We start from the raw sequence: 13,997 nt of genomic DNA on the forward strand, positions 1-13,997 counted from the left end.
GATGCCACCCCTTATGCCCAGCCAACCACGGCCGTGTCCACTCCTTCGCCCCACCAACCCAAACACTTCAAAGGCAACAGATCCCCTGACCCAATCAGCCCTTCCCAGTGATCCCCACTCCTTCCCTCCTTTCCCAGCCCCCTTTTCCCACACACCGGGACATCGGCCTGGTTAATGCCAAGCAGGAAGACAAGCTGTGCGAGGAGCAGTGCAGCTGTGCCATGCCGGCGAATACTGTGACGGTTGGAGCGCAGCCGCCTCAGGGTCCCCAGGGCCAAGGCCGCCAGCGCCAGGCCCGCCAGCCCCACGCCCAGTGAGCCGTAGGTGAGTGCTGCCAGCGGCAGCACCTCCCCGTTCTGCAGCACCAGGATTGGCATATGTCAGGCATGTGCTCAGTGGGTATGCCCCCCAAGACATCCCCATCAAGGAGACATGGTTCCCCTCACAAAGCAATCCGTCCCTGGGCCTGGGAAGTCCTGCCCACAATGCACAGCCCGATAGGAAGCCCTGCGCACATTATTCTGGCCCACCCTTTGAAACCCCAGTCACAGCACTTCAACCATGGCCCGCAAAATCCCACCCACATCTTCAGCTCCTTTCAACCCCACCTACTGTACTGCCCCCTGAAACCACACCCACAGCACTGACCACAGCTCTTTTCACTCCCCCCACAGATTTCAACCTCTACCCAGGAAACCCTGCCTACGTCACTCAGCCACAGCCCCTTAAAAGACGCCTGCATCGCTCAGCCGCACCTCACATTAGCTCTGCCCCTGGGAGATCGACCGGCCCCGCCTGCTCAGCTGCACCCACTGGAATCCCTCACGTTGACTGGATCCGCCCCTGGGGGAGCTCTGACAGATCTAGCATAGCCCCGCCCGTCTAATTCAGCTCTGCCCAAGGGAGCCCCACCCATTGGATTTAGCACCACCCCATCTGAGCCCCACCCACTGCCCTCAGCCCCACCTCCATGGGCACTCACACCTCCACCCTGACCCCACTCCACTACGCCCCACCCATTCTGCCAAGGCCTTCCTATCTCTGTCCCTCCCCTATTATCAAAAGCCCGCCCCTGTCCCTAAAGCCCCACCCCTGTGCCTGGCACCGACTGACACTCTGTGCCCTATTTCTGCATGTGTCTCCATCCACCCCCATGTCCCCACCAGGACCCTCACCCTGAGTCATTCCATGTCCCAGGGCCACTGTGTCCCTCCACGTCCCGTGTCACATCTGTCCCCGTGTCCCCATGCACCCATCCATGTCCCTCTATGTCCCCACCTCTCGGCGGGAGATGTCCATGAGGACGGCAAAGCTGGTCAGATGGTGGCACTGGCAGCTGACGTGGCTCTGGTTGCGGAAGACGACTTCGCAGCCTCGAGCCGACCAGCCGCCTACACTGCCCGCCCTGTGCAGCACCACAAGGTGACACAAGCCGGGAAACCAGTCAGGATACCCACTGGACACACACAGACACACTGGGGACACCCACTGGGAACATCCACTCCTACCCAGGGACATGCGCCCAACCCAGGACACCCATCCAAGGGGGTCACACAACTTGGACACCCACCAGGGACACACGCACTGGGAACACCCAGTAATGTCACCCTCCCACAGGGACACCCACCCACCCACCCACTGGGACATCCATCCACACAGCAGAGACAACCGCTGCCACTTGGGGACGCTCAGCCACCAGGGACACTCACCTGGGAACACCCCTCCGTTTGGGAACAAAGGGACCCCCCCATCCTATCCCTGACACCCACCAGGGTCAGAGCTGCCCCTTCATGTCCTGTTCCCATGTTACTCATCCATGACCCACAGGAACACTGGGGCATCCATTCTGCCCTGTCCCCATCTTCCCTGTCCCCTCAGGATGTCCTCCGTCCCCTTAAGGTGTCCCTATTCCCGTGTCCCCTGTCGCCCCTATCCCTGTTACGATGTCCCCCGTCTCCATGGGATATCCTCACCCCCATGCTCCCTGTCCCTCCAGAGTGTCCCTATCTCTTTGGACCGGCAGCTGCACGGGGGAAGCAAGGAGAGGAGCCAGTCCAAACATCAGCCCATAACAGGGGCATCCCCATTTCCATGGTCCTTCTCCCCTGGTACATTTCCTGTTCCCCTGGTGTGTGCCATTTCCCCTGTTACCTCAGCATGTCTGTATGTCTCCCTATGTTGTCCCTGGCTCCCCAAGATGTCCCCATCCCCAAGGACATCCCCTGTTCCCCTGGGTGTCCTTATCCCCAGGTTCCCTGTCTCCCTGGGGAGATCCCTTGTCCCTCTGGAGGGTTCCCATCTTTCCCAAGGTGTTCCCAACTCCAAACCCATGCCCCTATGCCCTGGGATGTCCCTATGTCCCCAGGGTGTCCCCATCACCCCTGAGGTGTCCCCTGTCCCGCCCTCACCACAAAGAGTGATTCCAGAAGACGCAGATGGGCTTGGAGCGCTCCTGGGTCTCCAACAGTCGGAACTGGAGGGTGACAGGCTTGGCCAGCACCTGGGGAGTCCCTGTGTCCCCCACGCCATCCATGCCCCCCATGTGCACGCTGATGCTCACCACTGGTGTGTTGATGATGGGGCGCTTGGGCACCCTGAGGTGCACTGAGGTCAGGGAGCCCACTCAGGGTGCCCCAAAACCCACTTTGGTGCCACAGCGTGAGTACCCTGTCCCCACATCGACACTATGAGAGCATCCCTCTCTCCCCTGTGCCCCCTTTTTTGGGGGCCCCAAAATGGCCCCCCATGGGCACCATCTTTGGGCATGCCTTCAGCCATCTCCCCAGCCATCTACCCCCCATCATCAGGCACCCTCTGTGCCTCCCAGCCTTGGGCACCACATGCGCCCCCTTTCCCATCCCTCCCTTGGGATCCCTCTGGACACCTCTGTCCCTATCTCCCTATACCCCCCCGGATGCTCGGCTTTGTGCTGCCACCCCATGTGCCACCCCTATTCTCCCAAGCCCCCATCCCCAGTGCACCGGAGGCTGCGCTTGTCGGTGTCGAAGTGCTGAGGCAGGAGACCAGCCAGGGTGCGGTAGATGATGACGCTGGCGATGGCCTGGCCCTCACCCAGGGATGGGTGGCGCTTGTGCCGGGTCACTACAGTCATCCCTGCCTCCTCTTCCTCCTTCTCCTCTTCACCTGCTTCATCCTCCTCCTCCTGCCTTCCTGCGCCCTGTGGTGCCTGCCCATGCCCGGCTGAGGGGCCTGGGGGCCACGAGCAGGGGGTGGCATGGTGTTCTGAGAACTCATAGGGGTCCCCATGACCCTGGAGTCCCCAACTCTGCCAATCCCATGACCACAAAAAGGTTCTGCCAACAATTCTAGCTCCATGGGTCCCCATGCCCACACCAGGGTCCCCAACCCTGTCAACTCCATGACCACAATGAGGTCCCCATGGTCACACTTGTGTACCCAACCCTGCCCACCACCATGGCTACACCAGGATCTCTGATGCCATCCTAAGATCCCTAGTCCTTTCATCCTTTACCAGGGTCCCCAGCCTGCCAGTACCATCCTGGGGTCCCAAACCTGCCAGCCCCATGGCCACACAGGGGCCCCACGGTGGCACTAGGATTCCTAACCCTGTCAGCCCATGGGCATTTTGGGGCTCCTCCATCCCTGCTAGACACCAGCCAAGGGTCCCCAGCTGTGCCATGTCCCCATGGCCAGATGGGGGGCTCCCCAAGCCCTGCAAGCCCTATGGATGCAAGTGAGTCCCCAACCCTGCCCCCTGTCCCCCTACACCCTGGACTCACGCCTGTCCTCAGACGGCCAGAAGATGCTGTCAGGCAGGATGACCGTCGTCTCCAGGTCCGGGAGCTTCTCCCCCCGCAGCGCCTCATACCGTGGCAGGCGGGCACCCGCAAAGCTGCTCTTGTCCAGTCGCACCACTGACACCACTGTGGCACCGTGTCACCCACAGCATGTCATGGCATGGCACCCACCAACCCTGAGGCACACAGATCCCAGCGCCCACCGACCCCAGCATTCACTGATCCCAGGGCACACCAAGCTCAATACACATCAATGCCAGCACCCACCAATGCTGCTACACACTGACCCTGGGGAACAGACCTTGGCACCCACTGACCCCAGGGCACGGCAACCTTTGCATTCACTAACCCCAGGGCACACCAAGCCCAGCAGAAACCATCTCCAGCACCCACTGACCCTGGGGCACACCAACCCCAGCACTCACCAACCCTGATACCCACGAACCCCAGAGCCATGAATTCTGAGGCACACAGACCCCAGGACCATAGATCCCAGAACCCACCATGGGGGTATACAGCACCCACTAACCTGTGACATACAGACTCCAGCACCCACTGACCCTGACATCCAACAACCACAGAGCAATGAATCCATACACGCACAGACACCAGCAGCCACTAACCCTCAGGCGCATGGACCCCAGCACCCACTGAGTTCAGGGCCATGGATTCTGACACCCACTGACCCCAGCACCCACCAATCCTGGGACACAGACCACAGCCCATATCCCCAGGGACACATACACGCCTCTAGGCACACACGTCCCCAGCTCACGTGTTCTTGTGCACACACATCCCTAGGCACACACATACTCCAGGTATATACATCTGTGTTCCCAGACACACGTCCATGTCCCTAACACACACACTTCCCCTAAGCACACACATGTCCCCAAGCACACACGACAGTGTTCCTAGCACATACATCCCCCATGCACATCTATGCCCATATCCCCAGCAGCACACCAAGGGCACATGTATGTCCCTCAACACATACACGCCACATGTTCCCAGTATGCCTATGTTCCCAGGCAGATACCCCCCTCACAGCCCTCTTGCCATTCATGTCCCCACTGACCGATGTTACGGGTGACAATGGTGAAGGGGCTGAGGTAAGTCTGGGGCATATTTCGTGCCAGGGCTCGTGCGTACTCCTCAAAGTGCTGCAGAAGCTGAGCTGTGCCACCCTCCGTCTGCTGGATCAGCTCCCAGTGACGCTTGTTCCCCATGTCCAACAGCGCACTGCCCACCCGCAGCAGGTTCTGGAGGCAAGGCAGTGGTAGTGACACTGGGAGCTGGCACTTTAGGGTCTGGCCAGGGGATGCCTGACCTCCCCTGTAGGATTCTATGTCTGGGGCACACTGGCACTGACAGTGGGAAATGGAGGTGCTGTACCCCCACAAAGCTGAGGGTGCACCCTGAATCACATCAACGCCTGCTGCTCAGGGGTGCCCACCACCCTGGCATCAGACCTCCTACCATCAACATTCCTCTCTAGGTAGATGCTCATCACCCTGGTGCACGAGCTCCCTCACCAATACCCTTCCCAAGTGGGTGCCATCCATCCTGGCATCCAGCTTCCTGCACCAACACCTCTCACGCACATATCAGTGCCCATCAGCCTGGCATCTGCTCTTCTGCCCCCATAGGTGGGGGCCCAGCACTCTGGTATCTGACCTTCTGCCCCAATCCCCCTCCCCACAAGGGTGCCCATCACCCTGTTGTCTGGGCTTATGCAGCCACATCCCCCCCTATGGGGGGGGCTTATCTTCCCAACCTCTCTTCCACTTTGCCCATTCCCCCTCAGGGCATGTTCCCATCCCTGTGACCTCATGCCCACCTCGGTAAAGTGCACGTCCTGCGTGGCAGCAAGGCGGAAGCCGCGCTGGCGGCTCTCATGGCGCAGCAGGGCCCCTGCCAGCCGGTATGCCAGATGCACGTCACTGCCGAAGTACCCACGGGTCTCACGCATTGCTTCACGCAGTGCCAGTGCCACGCGCCGGGACTGCCCCGCATCCCACTGAGACTCATTGCCCACCAGCTGCTCTGCCTTGTGGGGGAATAGACACAAAGTCAGGGGAGCCCCAGTGGCACTGTCGCATCACTGCCGCTGGTGTTCCTCCAGCTCACCCAGGGGCGAAGGGCAGCAAAGGCCAGTGCGCTGCAGTTGAAGAGGTTGGGGGGCAGCCAGCCCTTGTGCTCGTCACAGTGGCGCAGTGCTGTGCCTGTGGGATGGGGATACTGAGTGCACTGTGGGGACAACAGGGCAGCCTCCTCTCACAGCATGCCAGCAGTGCTGCCAGTGTCACACTCCTGTGTGCCACCCCCCAGTGACACCACCATGACAGCCACCAGCCCTGTCCCAGTGATGCTACCAGATCATGCTCTCTGCAGTGACACCAAAGTGGCATCCCCAGCCTCATCTCAAGTCCACACACTCAGTTCATCCCCAATCCATCTTGGGGATTACATCAATGTGTCACCACCCCTGACCCACCCTAGCAGTGCCACCAGTGTCACCTCCCTGTACCAACTCAATAATGCCACTAACAGTATCACCCCCTGACCTGTCCCAGTGATGTCCCATGATGCCACCCCACCCCAGCTCCATACAACTGGTACCACCACCATGACACATATCAGCCCTGACCTACTGGTGTCAATATTCCATCCCAGCAGTGCCACCACCATATCACCACCCTGAAGCGACACGACATGACACATCCTCTCTTCCCACCGTGTCTAAGCAGTGCAATCACGGTGTCATCTCCCTGTACAACCCAAGTGATGCCACCGTGGTGTAAACCCCTCTCAGCCCTATCCCAGTGATGTCACCACTGTGTCACCCCCACCATTCAGGCAGTGTGCCCAGTGTCACCCCCACTCTGTCCCCATGTCCCCACATACCAACAGAGCCCTTGGGGCAGGGGGCTGCAGCTGGCAGCCCAAACCGAGTCCGGGGCCACCAGATGCTGGCCTCGATGGCCCGGGGACAGCTGTCATAGTTCACTGCGGGACACAATAGGGCATCAGAATCAGGGATGTAGGGTGGCACAATGTGACAGTAGGGTAGCAGTGGCACCTGGTCACTGGAACTCAGGGTGACACAGGGTGACACAGGCTAACAGCAGGGTGACAGCAGTGGCAGAGCACGGTGACAAAAGGATAACACGGGGTGAAAATAGGGTGACATAGTGACACAGGGTGATAGCAGTGTGACAGCAGCATGACACAGGGTGACAGTGGGGTGATACAAGATGTCAGTGGGATTACACCAACAACTAAGGTGCTGGTGGAACTCAGTTGCCAGCAGCCAAGGTGATAGCAAGGTGACAGCAGGTGACACAAAGTGACAATGTGGTAATGCAGGGTGGCACAAGGTGACAGCAGGGTGACAGTAGCACCCAGTCACTGGCACTCAGAGTGACACAGGGTGACACAAGGTTGCAACAGGGCAGCGTAAGATGACACAGGATGATACAGGGTGACAACTGCACTTGCTGGCACCCAAGGTGACAGCTGTGGCAGAGCAGGGGACATGAAGATGGCACAGGATGGTGTAGGGTTACACAGGATGACAGCAGGGTGACACCAGTGTGACACAGAGGGACAATGGGGTGACACAAGATGACACAATATGACAATAGGGTCAGCAGGGTAACAGCAGAGTGGCAGTAGTACCTGGTCACCAGCACTCAGCGTGACACAGGATGACACAATGTGACAGAGAGTAATGGAGGGTGACAGCAGGGTGACGGTGGGCACTCAGGGTGGCACAGGGTGACACAAGTTGACAGTCCCCCACCTTCGCAGCCACTGGCCGTCACCTCAGCAAAGGGGTTGTCACAGCGGTCACAGTGGCGGCCGATAACACCGGCTTTGCAGGGACACTGTCCAGTGTTGGCATCGCAGCGGCGTGACAGCGACCCAGTGGGGTAACACTCACAGGGATGGCACATGTCCCCTCCTGGTGGGCGGTAGTGGTTGTCCTAGAGGGACACAGAGTCACTGCAGGCACAGGAATGGGGTGACAGGAGGCTCACAGGGGATGACAGGGAGGTGGCAGAGAGGTGACTGGGGGGTTGTTAGGGACATGATGGGGGGTGACAGGAAGGTGATGGGATGAGAGTGGGGTGGCAGGGGGAAACAGAGGGGTGACAGAAGGATGGCAGAAGTTGGCAGGGGAGGTGACAAGGGCTGGCAGGTCCCACCTTGCAGCGACACTCGCCAGTGGTCTTATTGCAGTCTGGGTCAAAGCCATGGGTGACATCGCAGCTGCAGGGGCCACACGTGGGGTGTCCCCACCACCCCCGCGGGCATGGCTGCACCTCCCTGGGGACACTGGAGCTGGCACTTGGGCACCACGCCAGGGTACCCCCACAATGCCACTTGTACACTCAGATGGTTCCTCGTACATGCACACTGTCCCTTGCCTACCCACATGACAACTTATACCCTCACAACTTATACCCTCAGTGCCACCTATATCCCCACAGTGCCCCTTGCACCCCCATTGTGCCACTTCTACACCCACAGTACCACTTTTCATCCACAGTTAACTACTGCATACTCACTACAGCTCTTGCACAGCCACCATGTCCTTTTCATGCTCCCCCTGCCATTTGCACACTCATCACAGCTCTTGCCCATGCACTACGCCCATTGCACGTCCACCCTACCCCAGATGCCTGCCCTCCACTCACTCCATTCCCTGCCCCAAGTGTCCCTCACAGTGCCCTCCCCGACCCGCTCCCCCCCCCCACCGGATGCTCCATGCTCCCCCAGCACACATGTGTGCCCCACAGTGTCACCAACCGGTGCTGGCAGAGGGCCCCAAAGGTGCCTGGGGGACAGTGACAGGCATAGCCAGGGGCCGTGCCTGGGCGGCGGGTACAGGTGCCTGGAGGCTCGCAGGGGTCCAGGGCACAGGCACTGACACAGCTGTCACCGAAGTACCCTGAGCACAGAATAGGGTTGGGGACAACAACAGGGGACAGTAATGGGGGACAGGGATGGGGGTGAGGGGCAGTGCCCAGGGGAGATAGTGATAAGAAGTGTCAGTGATGAGGAAGGGTGACAATGCCTTGGGGACAGTGAGAGGGGTTGGCAGTGCTCAGGGAACAGGGATGAGGGTAGGCAGTACCTGGGGACAAAGCTGGCAACACCCAGTGAGGGTGGCAGCGCCTTAGGAACACTGACGGGGGTGACAGTGTCAAGGTGACAGTGACAGGGGAGTGGCACTGCCCTGGTGACAGGGATGTAGTGGTAGTGCCCAGATAAAATAGTACTGTTGGGGCAATATGTCGCAGGATGGCAGTGCTGGGGATGGCAGTGTCTCAGGGTTGTCGGGAGGTGCCAGGGGACCTCCAGTCATTGGGGTGGCAGTGAGAGATGTCACAGGGGTGACAGTATCTCAGGGGGTGTTGGGACTTTTCAGGGGTTCCAGGGAGTTTCTGCTCACCAGGGTAGCAGTAGGGGCTTTCACAGGGGTGTCTCAGTAGTGTCAGTGTCCCATGGGGTTGGGGATGTCAGGGGCTGTCAGGGGGTCTCCAGTCAAAGGCATAGAAATGAAGGATGTCGCAGGTGTGTCAGCATCCTGGGGGTGTCGGGCTGTGTCGGGAGGATGTCAGGGAGTGTTGGGGGGGCTGCTAGAGGGTCTCAGGGTGTCCTAGTTCACTGGGGTGGCAGAGGAGGGTGTCACAAGGGTGTCAGTATCCAGGGCTATTGAGGGATGTCTGGGTGTGTCGAGGGGGTGTCAAGGATCTGGAGGGGGTTCCCTGCTCACCAGGGTGGCACCGACATGAGAAACTGTCCCAATCGTCGCTGCAGTAGCTGTGGGGGGGGCAGGGCCCCGAGTCACAGGGATCAGGCAGGGCACAGCCCCCCTCCACGTTCACCTGCGCTGCCTGTGCCAGGCTCAGGGTGCCGGCAGTCACCATAGGGTCCCCAACACGCAGGCCCTGCAGGGTCACCCATCAATGTCTTCATTGTGACAACCCGAGCCACCCTGGACCCTTCAACACACTCCATGCCTCAGCTACTCTCACCATTCCCTCGAGACCCCACAAGAACTCCCTGCACGGCGTCACCATCAGTGTGATCTCACCACCATACGGGACCCACTATATCCCCCTAAAACCCCTGCCCAACTGTCATCCCTGCCTCAGTGTCCCCCGCCACAACACAGGACATGCCAAGACAACCTGGACCACCCTGCAGTGTCACCTCCTCCTCAGTTTCCCCCATCGTGACACTGGACCCACAGTGCCACCTGAATTCCCTGTATCATGTCACCTGCTATCATACCTCAGCACCAGATGCACCACCTGGTGGCATCCCCATATCACCTGCAGTGACCCCTCATTGACCTGGGACACCTCCTCACCCCACCCCAACTTTCCTGTGTGGGGTCACCTGTCAGTGACCTCAGTGATGCCCCAGCCACCATGACCCCTCCTGCTCCACTGCCATGCCCAGCCTCAATGTCCCTTGCTACCACCCGGGACCTTTTGTATCATCCTGTTCAGTCTGTCCCCACGTGTCTCCCCAAAACCCACACCAGGACCTGCGATGTCACGCCAGCCCCTCTCCCCAGTCACATCACTTCTCTGTGCTTCAGTGGCCTCAACATCAGCCAGTATGTCCCATACCACCCACAACCTCCCCAGTCACACCAGCATCCCCACGGCCATGTCCTCAAGCTGCCCAGGCCATGGGGTGATGACCCTGCGCTCCATGTCACTATACCATGAGTACCCAGTGCATCCCAAATGTCCTCCTGCCCACACAGACCATGTCCTCATGTCCTGTGCTATGCCCACACTTCACATCCCCAAACCCTGCGACACGCCCCTGTGCCTCCCACCCATTCTGCCCATGTCCCCCAACCTTGTGCACATCCCTTGTACCCCTCACCATCCTGCCCACATCCCCACTTCTCTGTCACATTCCCAAATCCCATGTCCCCATCCCTGTGCCCATGTCCCAACGTCCCTGTGCTGCCGTTCATCATGCCCACATCCCCACCCTCCTAGCCATGTCCCCAAGCCCTGTGCCCATGTGCCCAAGCCCTGTGCACCCCTTCATCATACTCACATCCCCAAGCCCTGTGCCTGGCTTCAGGGTTCCCTGTCTCTGTGTCACATTCCGAAGCCCTGGGCCCATGTCCCTAGACCTTGTGCCAAGCCCCCAAGCACTGTACTCATGTCCCTGTGCTCCTCTTCATCATGCCCGTGTCCCCACCCCCAAGGCAAGGCCCTGCTTCATTGTGCCCTATCCTCACCCTGTGCCACATTCCCAACATCTGTGCCCACATTGCTGTGCCCATTTCCCCAACACCTATGCCATGTTCCTGTGCTGCCCTCCCATTGTAACCATATCCTTATCCCCTCTTTCATATCCCCAAAGCCATCCCCCACTCCTACACCTACCACCCCATGCTCCCCATGCCCTTTGTGCCCATGATTCTGTACCTGCAGGCACCCCTGGAACCCCTCCTCCACGGTGCCACTGTCCCCCAGCAGCCCCCCGAGGCTCAGTGTGTGCAGCCGCAGTCCCTGCAACTCTCCAGAGACATCGCCCACCGCCTGCGGGGCACAGGGACCCCTGTGGGTGCCTTGGGGTGCCACAAGGGGTGCCACAATGGCACCCAGGATCATCAGAGTGGATGCCCCCACATGGCCCAGTCTCCCCACACCTGGTGGCGGCCGTAGTCAAGGGTGAGGAGGAGAAGGGTGGCAGAGGGGTTGTGTCCAGGGCCCCCCCGCAGCTCCAGCTCCACATGGTGCCAGGCACCATCATTGACTTTGGCCTGGGGCAGACGCAGGGTGGCCAAACGGGCCCCTCCTTGCCAGGCACCAGCCTCCACCTGCCCCTCGCTCAGCTGTGAGGGGTAGACATGTAAAGAACTCCAAAAACCTAGTGGGTACTAGGCACTGTCCACCAGGAAATACAAATTTCCCGAGACAATAACACAACCCCTTGGGTAATGCCCCCTCAAGGGGTGGCACCCTGTTGCACCCCAGCAATACAACCCCCCCAGGCAATACGTCTGCCAACAGACCCCCTACAGGGCAATAATCCCCTGGCACTTCTTTCAGGGTACCTCCCCTGTTCCAACCCCCCATGCCACTACTTCCCCGTGGCCATATATACCCTCCAGGCAATACCTCTTATCCAGTGACCCCACCCCCCCACCCCGGGCAACGATCCCCCCAGGGCAATAATCCCTGTGCCAACAACTCACCACTGCCAATAATGCCAATACTCTCCTCCACCGTCAGAGCAATAATTGCCCCAGTGCAAACTCCTCTATGCTCCCACTCAAGTCATACCCTCCCAAGGAAATGCCCCCTATGCCAGTGACACCAAAACCAATACCTCCTGTGGCAATGACCCCCACCCAAAGCAATAATCACCCAGGGCAACCACCCTCCCTCCCCGGCAGTTTCCTCAGAAAAACTCCCCTATTTGACTCCCCTGTGCTCTCCCCATACCTTCCCCGTGCCCACCTGCAGGATGAGGGTAAAACGACCTCCAGCCCCAGCCCGCAGCAAAACCCCGCGGGGGTGGCGAGTGCGGAACATGATGCGGACTGGCCAGGGCATGGACAGGGGCAGCGCCAGCCCGTTCCACGCCACGCGGCTGCTGCCGACGAACCGCTGCGGGGCCGCCATCTCTGCGGAGCATGCACGTGGGACAAGGGGCGACTCCCACCAACACCCCCTCCAAGCCCACCCCAGGGAACTCCGCGCCATGAGGTGGCCGCACGCCCCCCCCCGCCCCAATACCCCCACCCGCCCATGGACTCCCCGCACCTCACCCAGGACCCCCCACAACCCCACACGGCCTCTCAGATACCCACTCTCAGATCCCCAGCACCCAACCGGGACCCCATGCACAGCCCACAGATGCCAACACACCCTCCCACAGATCTCCTGCACCCAACCATGGATCCCCCGTAGCCCCTCACAAACCCACAACAACTCCAAGGCCCCCCAAACACATGCTGGGATGCCCTCCACCTCCTTCCTACACCCCTCACACCCACCCAGTGACCCTCCCCAAGCCCCCCACACACCCATAAAAAGCCTAGGGACCCCACACAGCCCCACCACACTGTCTCTACAGGCCCCCCAGTACCCTCCTGGCAGGTTTTGCCCCCAAAGCCCAGCGGGCAGCGGCAGCTGAACCCTCCCCACTCATGCACGCAGGTGCCACCGTTATAGCATGTATTGGTGTCACACAGGGTCTTCTTGGGGGGACAACCTGTGAGGGAGCACAGAGGTCACGTGCCACACATGACCTGGGACCCCTGGCCCCATGGGGCACAGACACCCCCACATCTTTGAACCATTATTGAACACCACAGTCCTAGCATCCCCTGACCCCCCAACCCACATCCCAACCCCACCCCAAAGGGGATACAGCCCCATCCAGCACCCCAGCCCTGGCATCTCCCCACCCCATTCCCAGGGAACACAGCCTGTGCCACCCACTCCAGCTTGATGGCCCTCGCAGCCCCTCATCCCCCACCCCACAACCAAGGGTCACAGAATGCCCTACTACCGTGCCCCTGGACCCCCATCCATCCCTCCAGCCTGGGAACCCCCTCACATCGTTCAGGGGACACAGCCCCACTGCTCAGGTACCCCTTAAACCCACACCTCATCTCCCTTTCCTTGAAGGAACACAGCCCCCCCCCCCCCCAGGCCCTGCCCAGAGTCCCGACCCCGGAGCCCACCGGGCAGGGTGCCATTGTTAGCAATGAAGGCTGCCATGTCCACAGGACGCTGGTCAATGTGCAGGTGCCGCATGCACCCCACGAAGTGTCGGCTGCGGATCGGGAAACTCTCGGGCAGCGTCGGGACCCCCCCCAGCAGCAGTGGCCCTGTCAGGTCCAGTGACCTGCAGAGCCTACCATCAGCTTGGGGACTCAAGAGACCCTTGAGGCACCCCACAACCCATGAGGATCCTGAGAGAATCCAAAGGGACACCCAGCCACCCCCCCATCCCACGGGAGTCACAAGGGAACCTCAAAGAACATGCACTAACCCTAAAACCTGTGGGGACCTGAGGAACCACCAAGGGGTGATCCCCCGTGGGGAACTCAACAGACCCTCAAGGGACTCCCCGATCCCCCCAACACATCGGGACGCCAAGAGAACCTCCCAACCAATGGGGACCTCCAGTGACCTCCCCCCATCCATAGGGATCTGT

The 13,997-nt window shown here is 60.1% G+C and overlaps 1 protein-coding gene across 1 annotated transcript in view; it reads right to left on the minus strand.

Moving 5' to 3' along the window:
- Window positions 1–13,997, minus strand: part of CELSR2 (cadherin EGF LAG seven-pass G-type receptor 2) — a 29,607-nt gene that overhangs the window by 6,846 nt on the left and 8,764 nt on the right. The window contains 18 exon segments of the mRNA XM_079327499.1: window positions 156–356; window positions 1,279–1,405; window positions 2,409–2,594; window positions 2,982–3,210; window positions 3,762–3,905; window positions 4,858–5,041; window positions 5,620–5,829; window positions 5,910–6,004; window positions 6,687–6,788; window positions 7,585–7,768; window positions 7,991–8,111; window positions 8,595–8,736; window positions 9,565–9,739; window positions 11,252–11,365; window positions 11,476–11,661; window positions 12,290–12,456; window positions 12,921–13,046; window positions 13,522–13,685. Coding sequence (XP_079183625.1) covers window positions 156–356; window positions 1,279–1,405; window positions 2,409–2,594; window positions 2,982–3,210; window positions 3,762–3,905; window positions 4,858–5,041; window positions 5,620–5,829; window positions 5,910–6,004; window positions 6,687–6,788; window positions 7,585–7,768; window positions 7,991–8,111; window positions 8,595–8,736; window positions 9,565–9,739; window positions 11,252–11,365; window positions 11,476–11,661; window positions 12,290–12,456; window positions 12,921–13,046; window positions 13,522–13,685 — 2,857 coding nt within the window.

This window comes from Erithacus rubecula, assembly GCF_903797595.1.
Source record: "Erithacus rubecula genome assembly, chromosome: 26".
NCBI lineage: Eukaryota > Metazoa > Chordata > Aves > Passeriformes > Muscicapidae > Erithacus > Erithacus rubecula.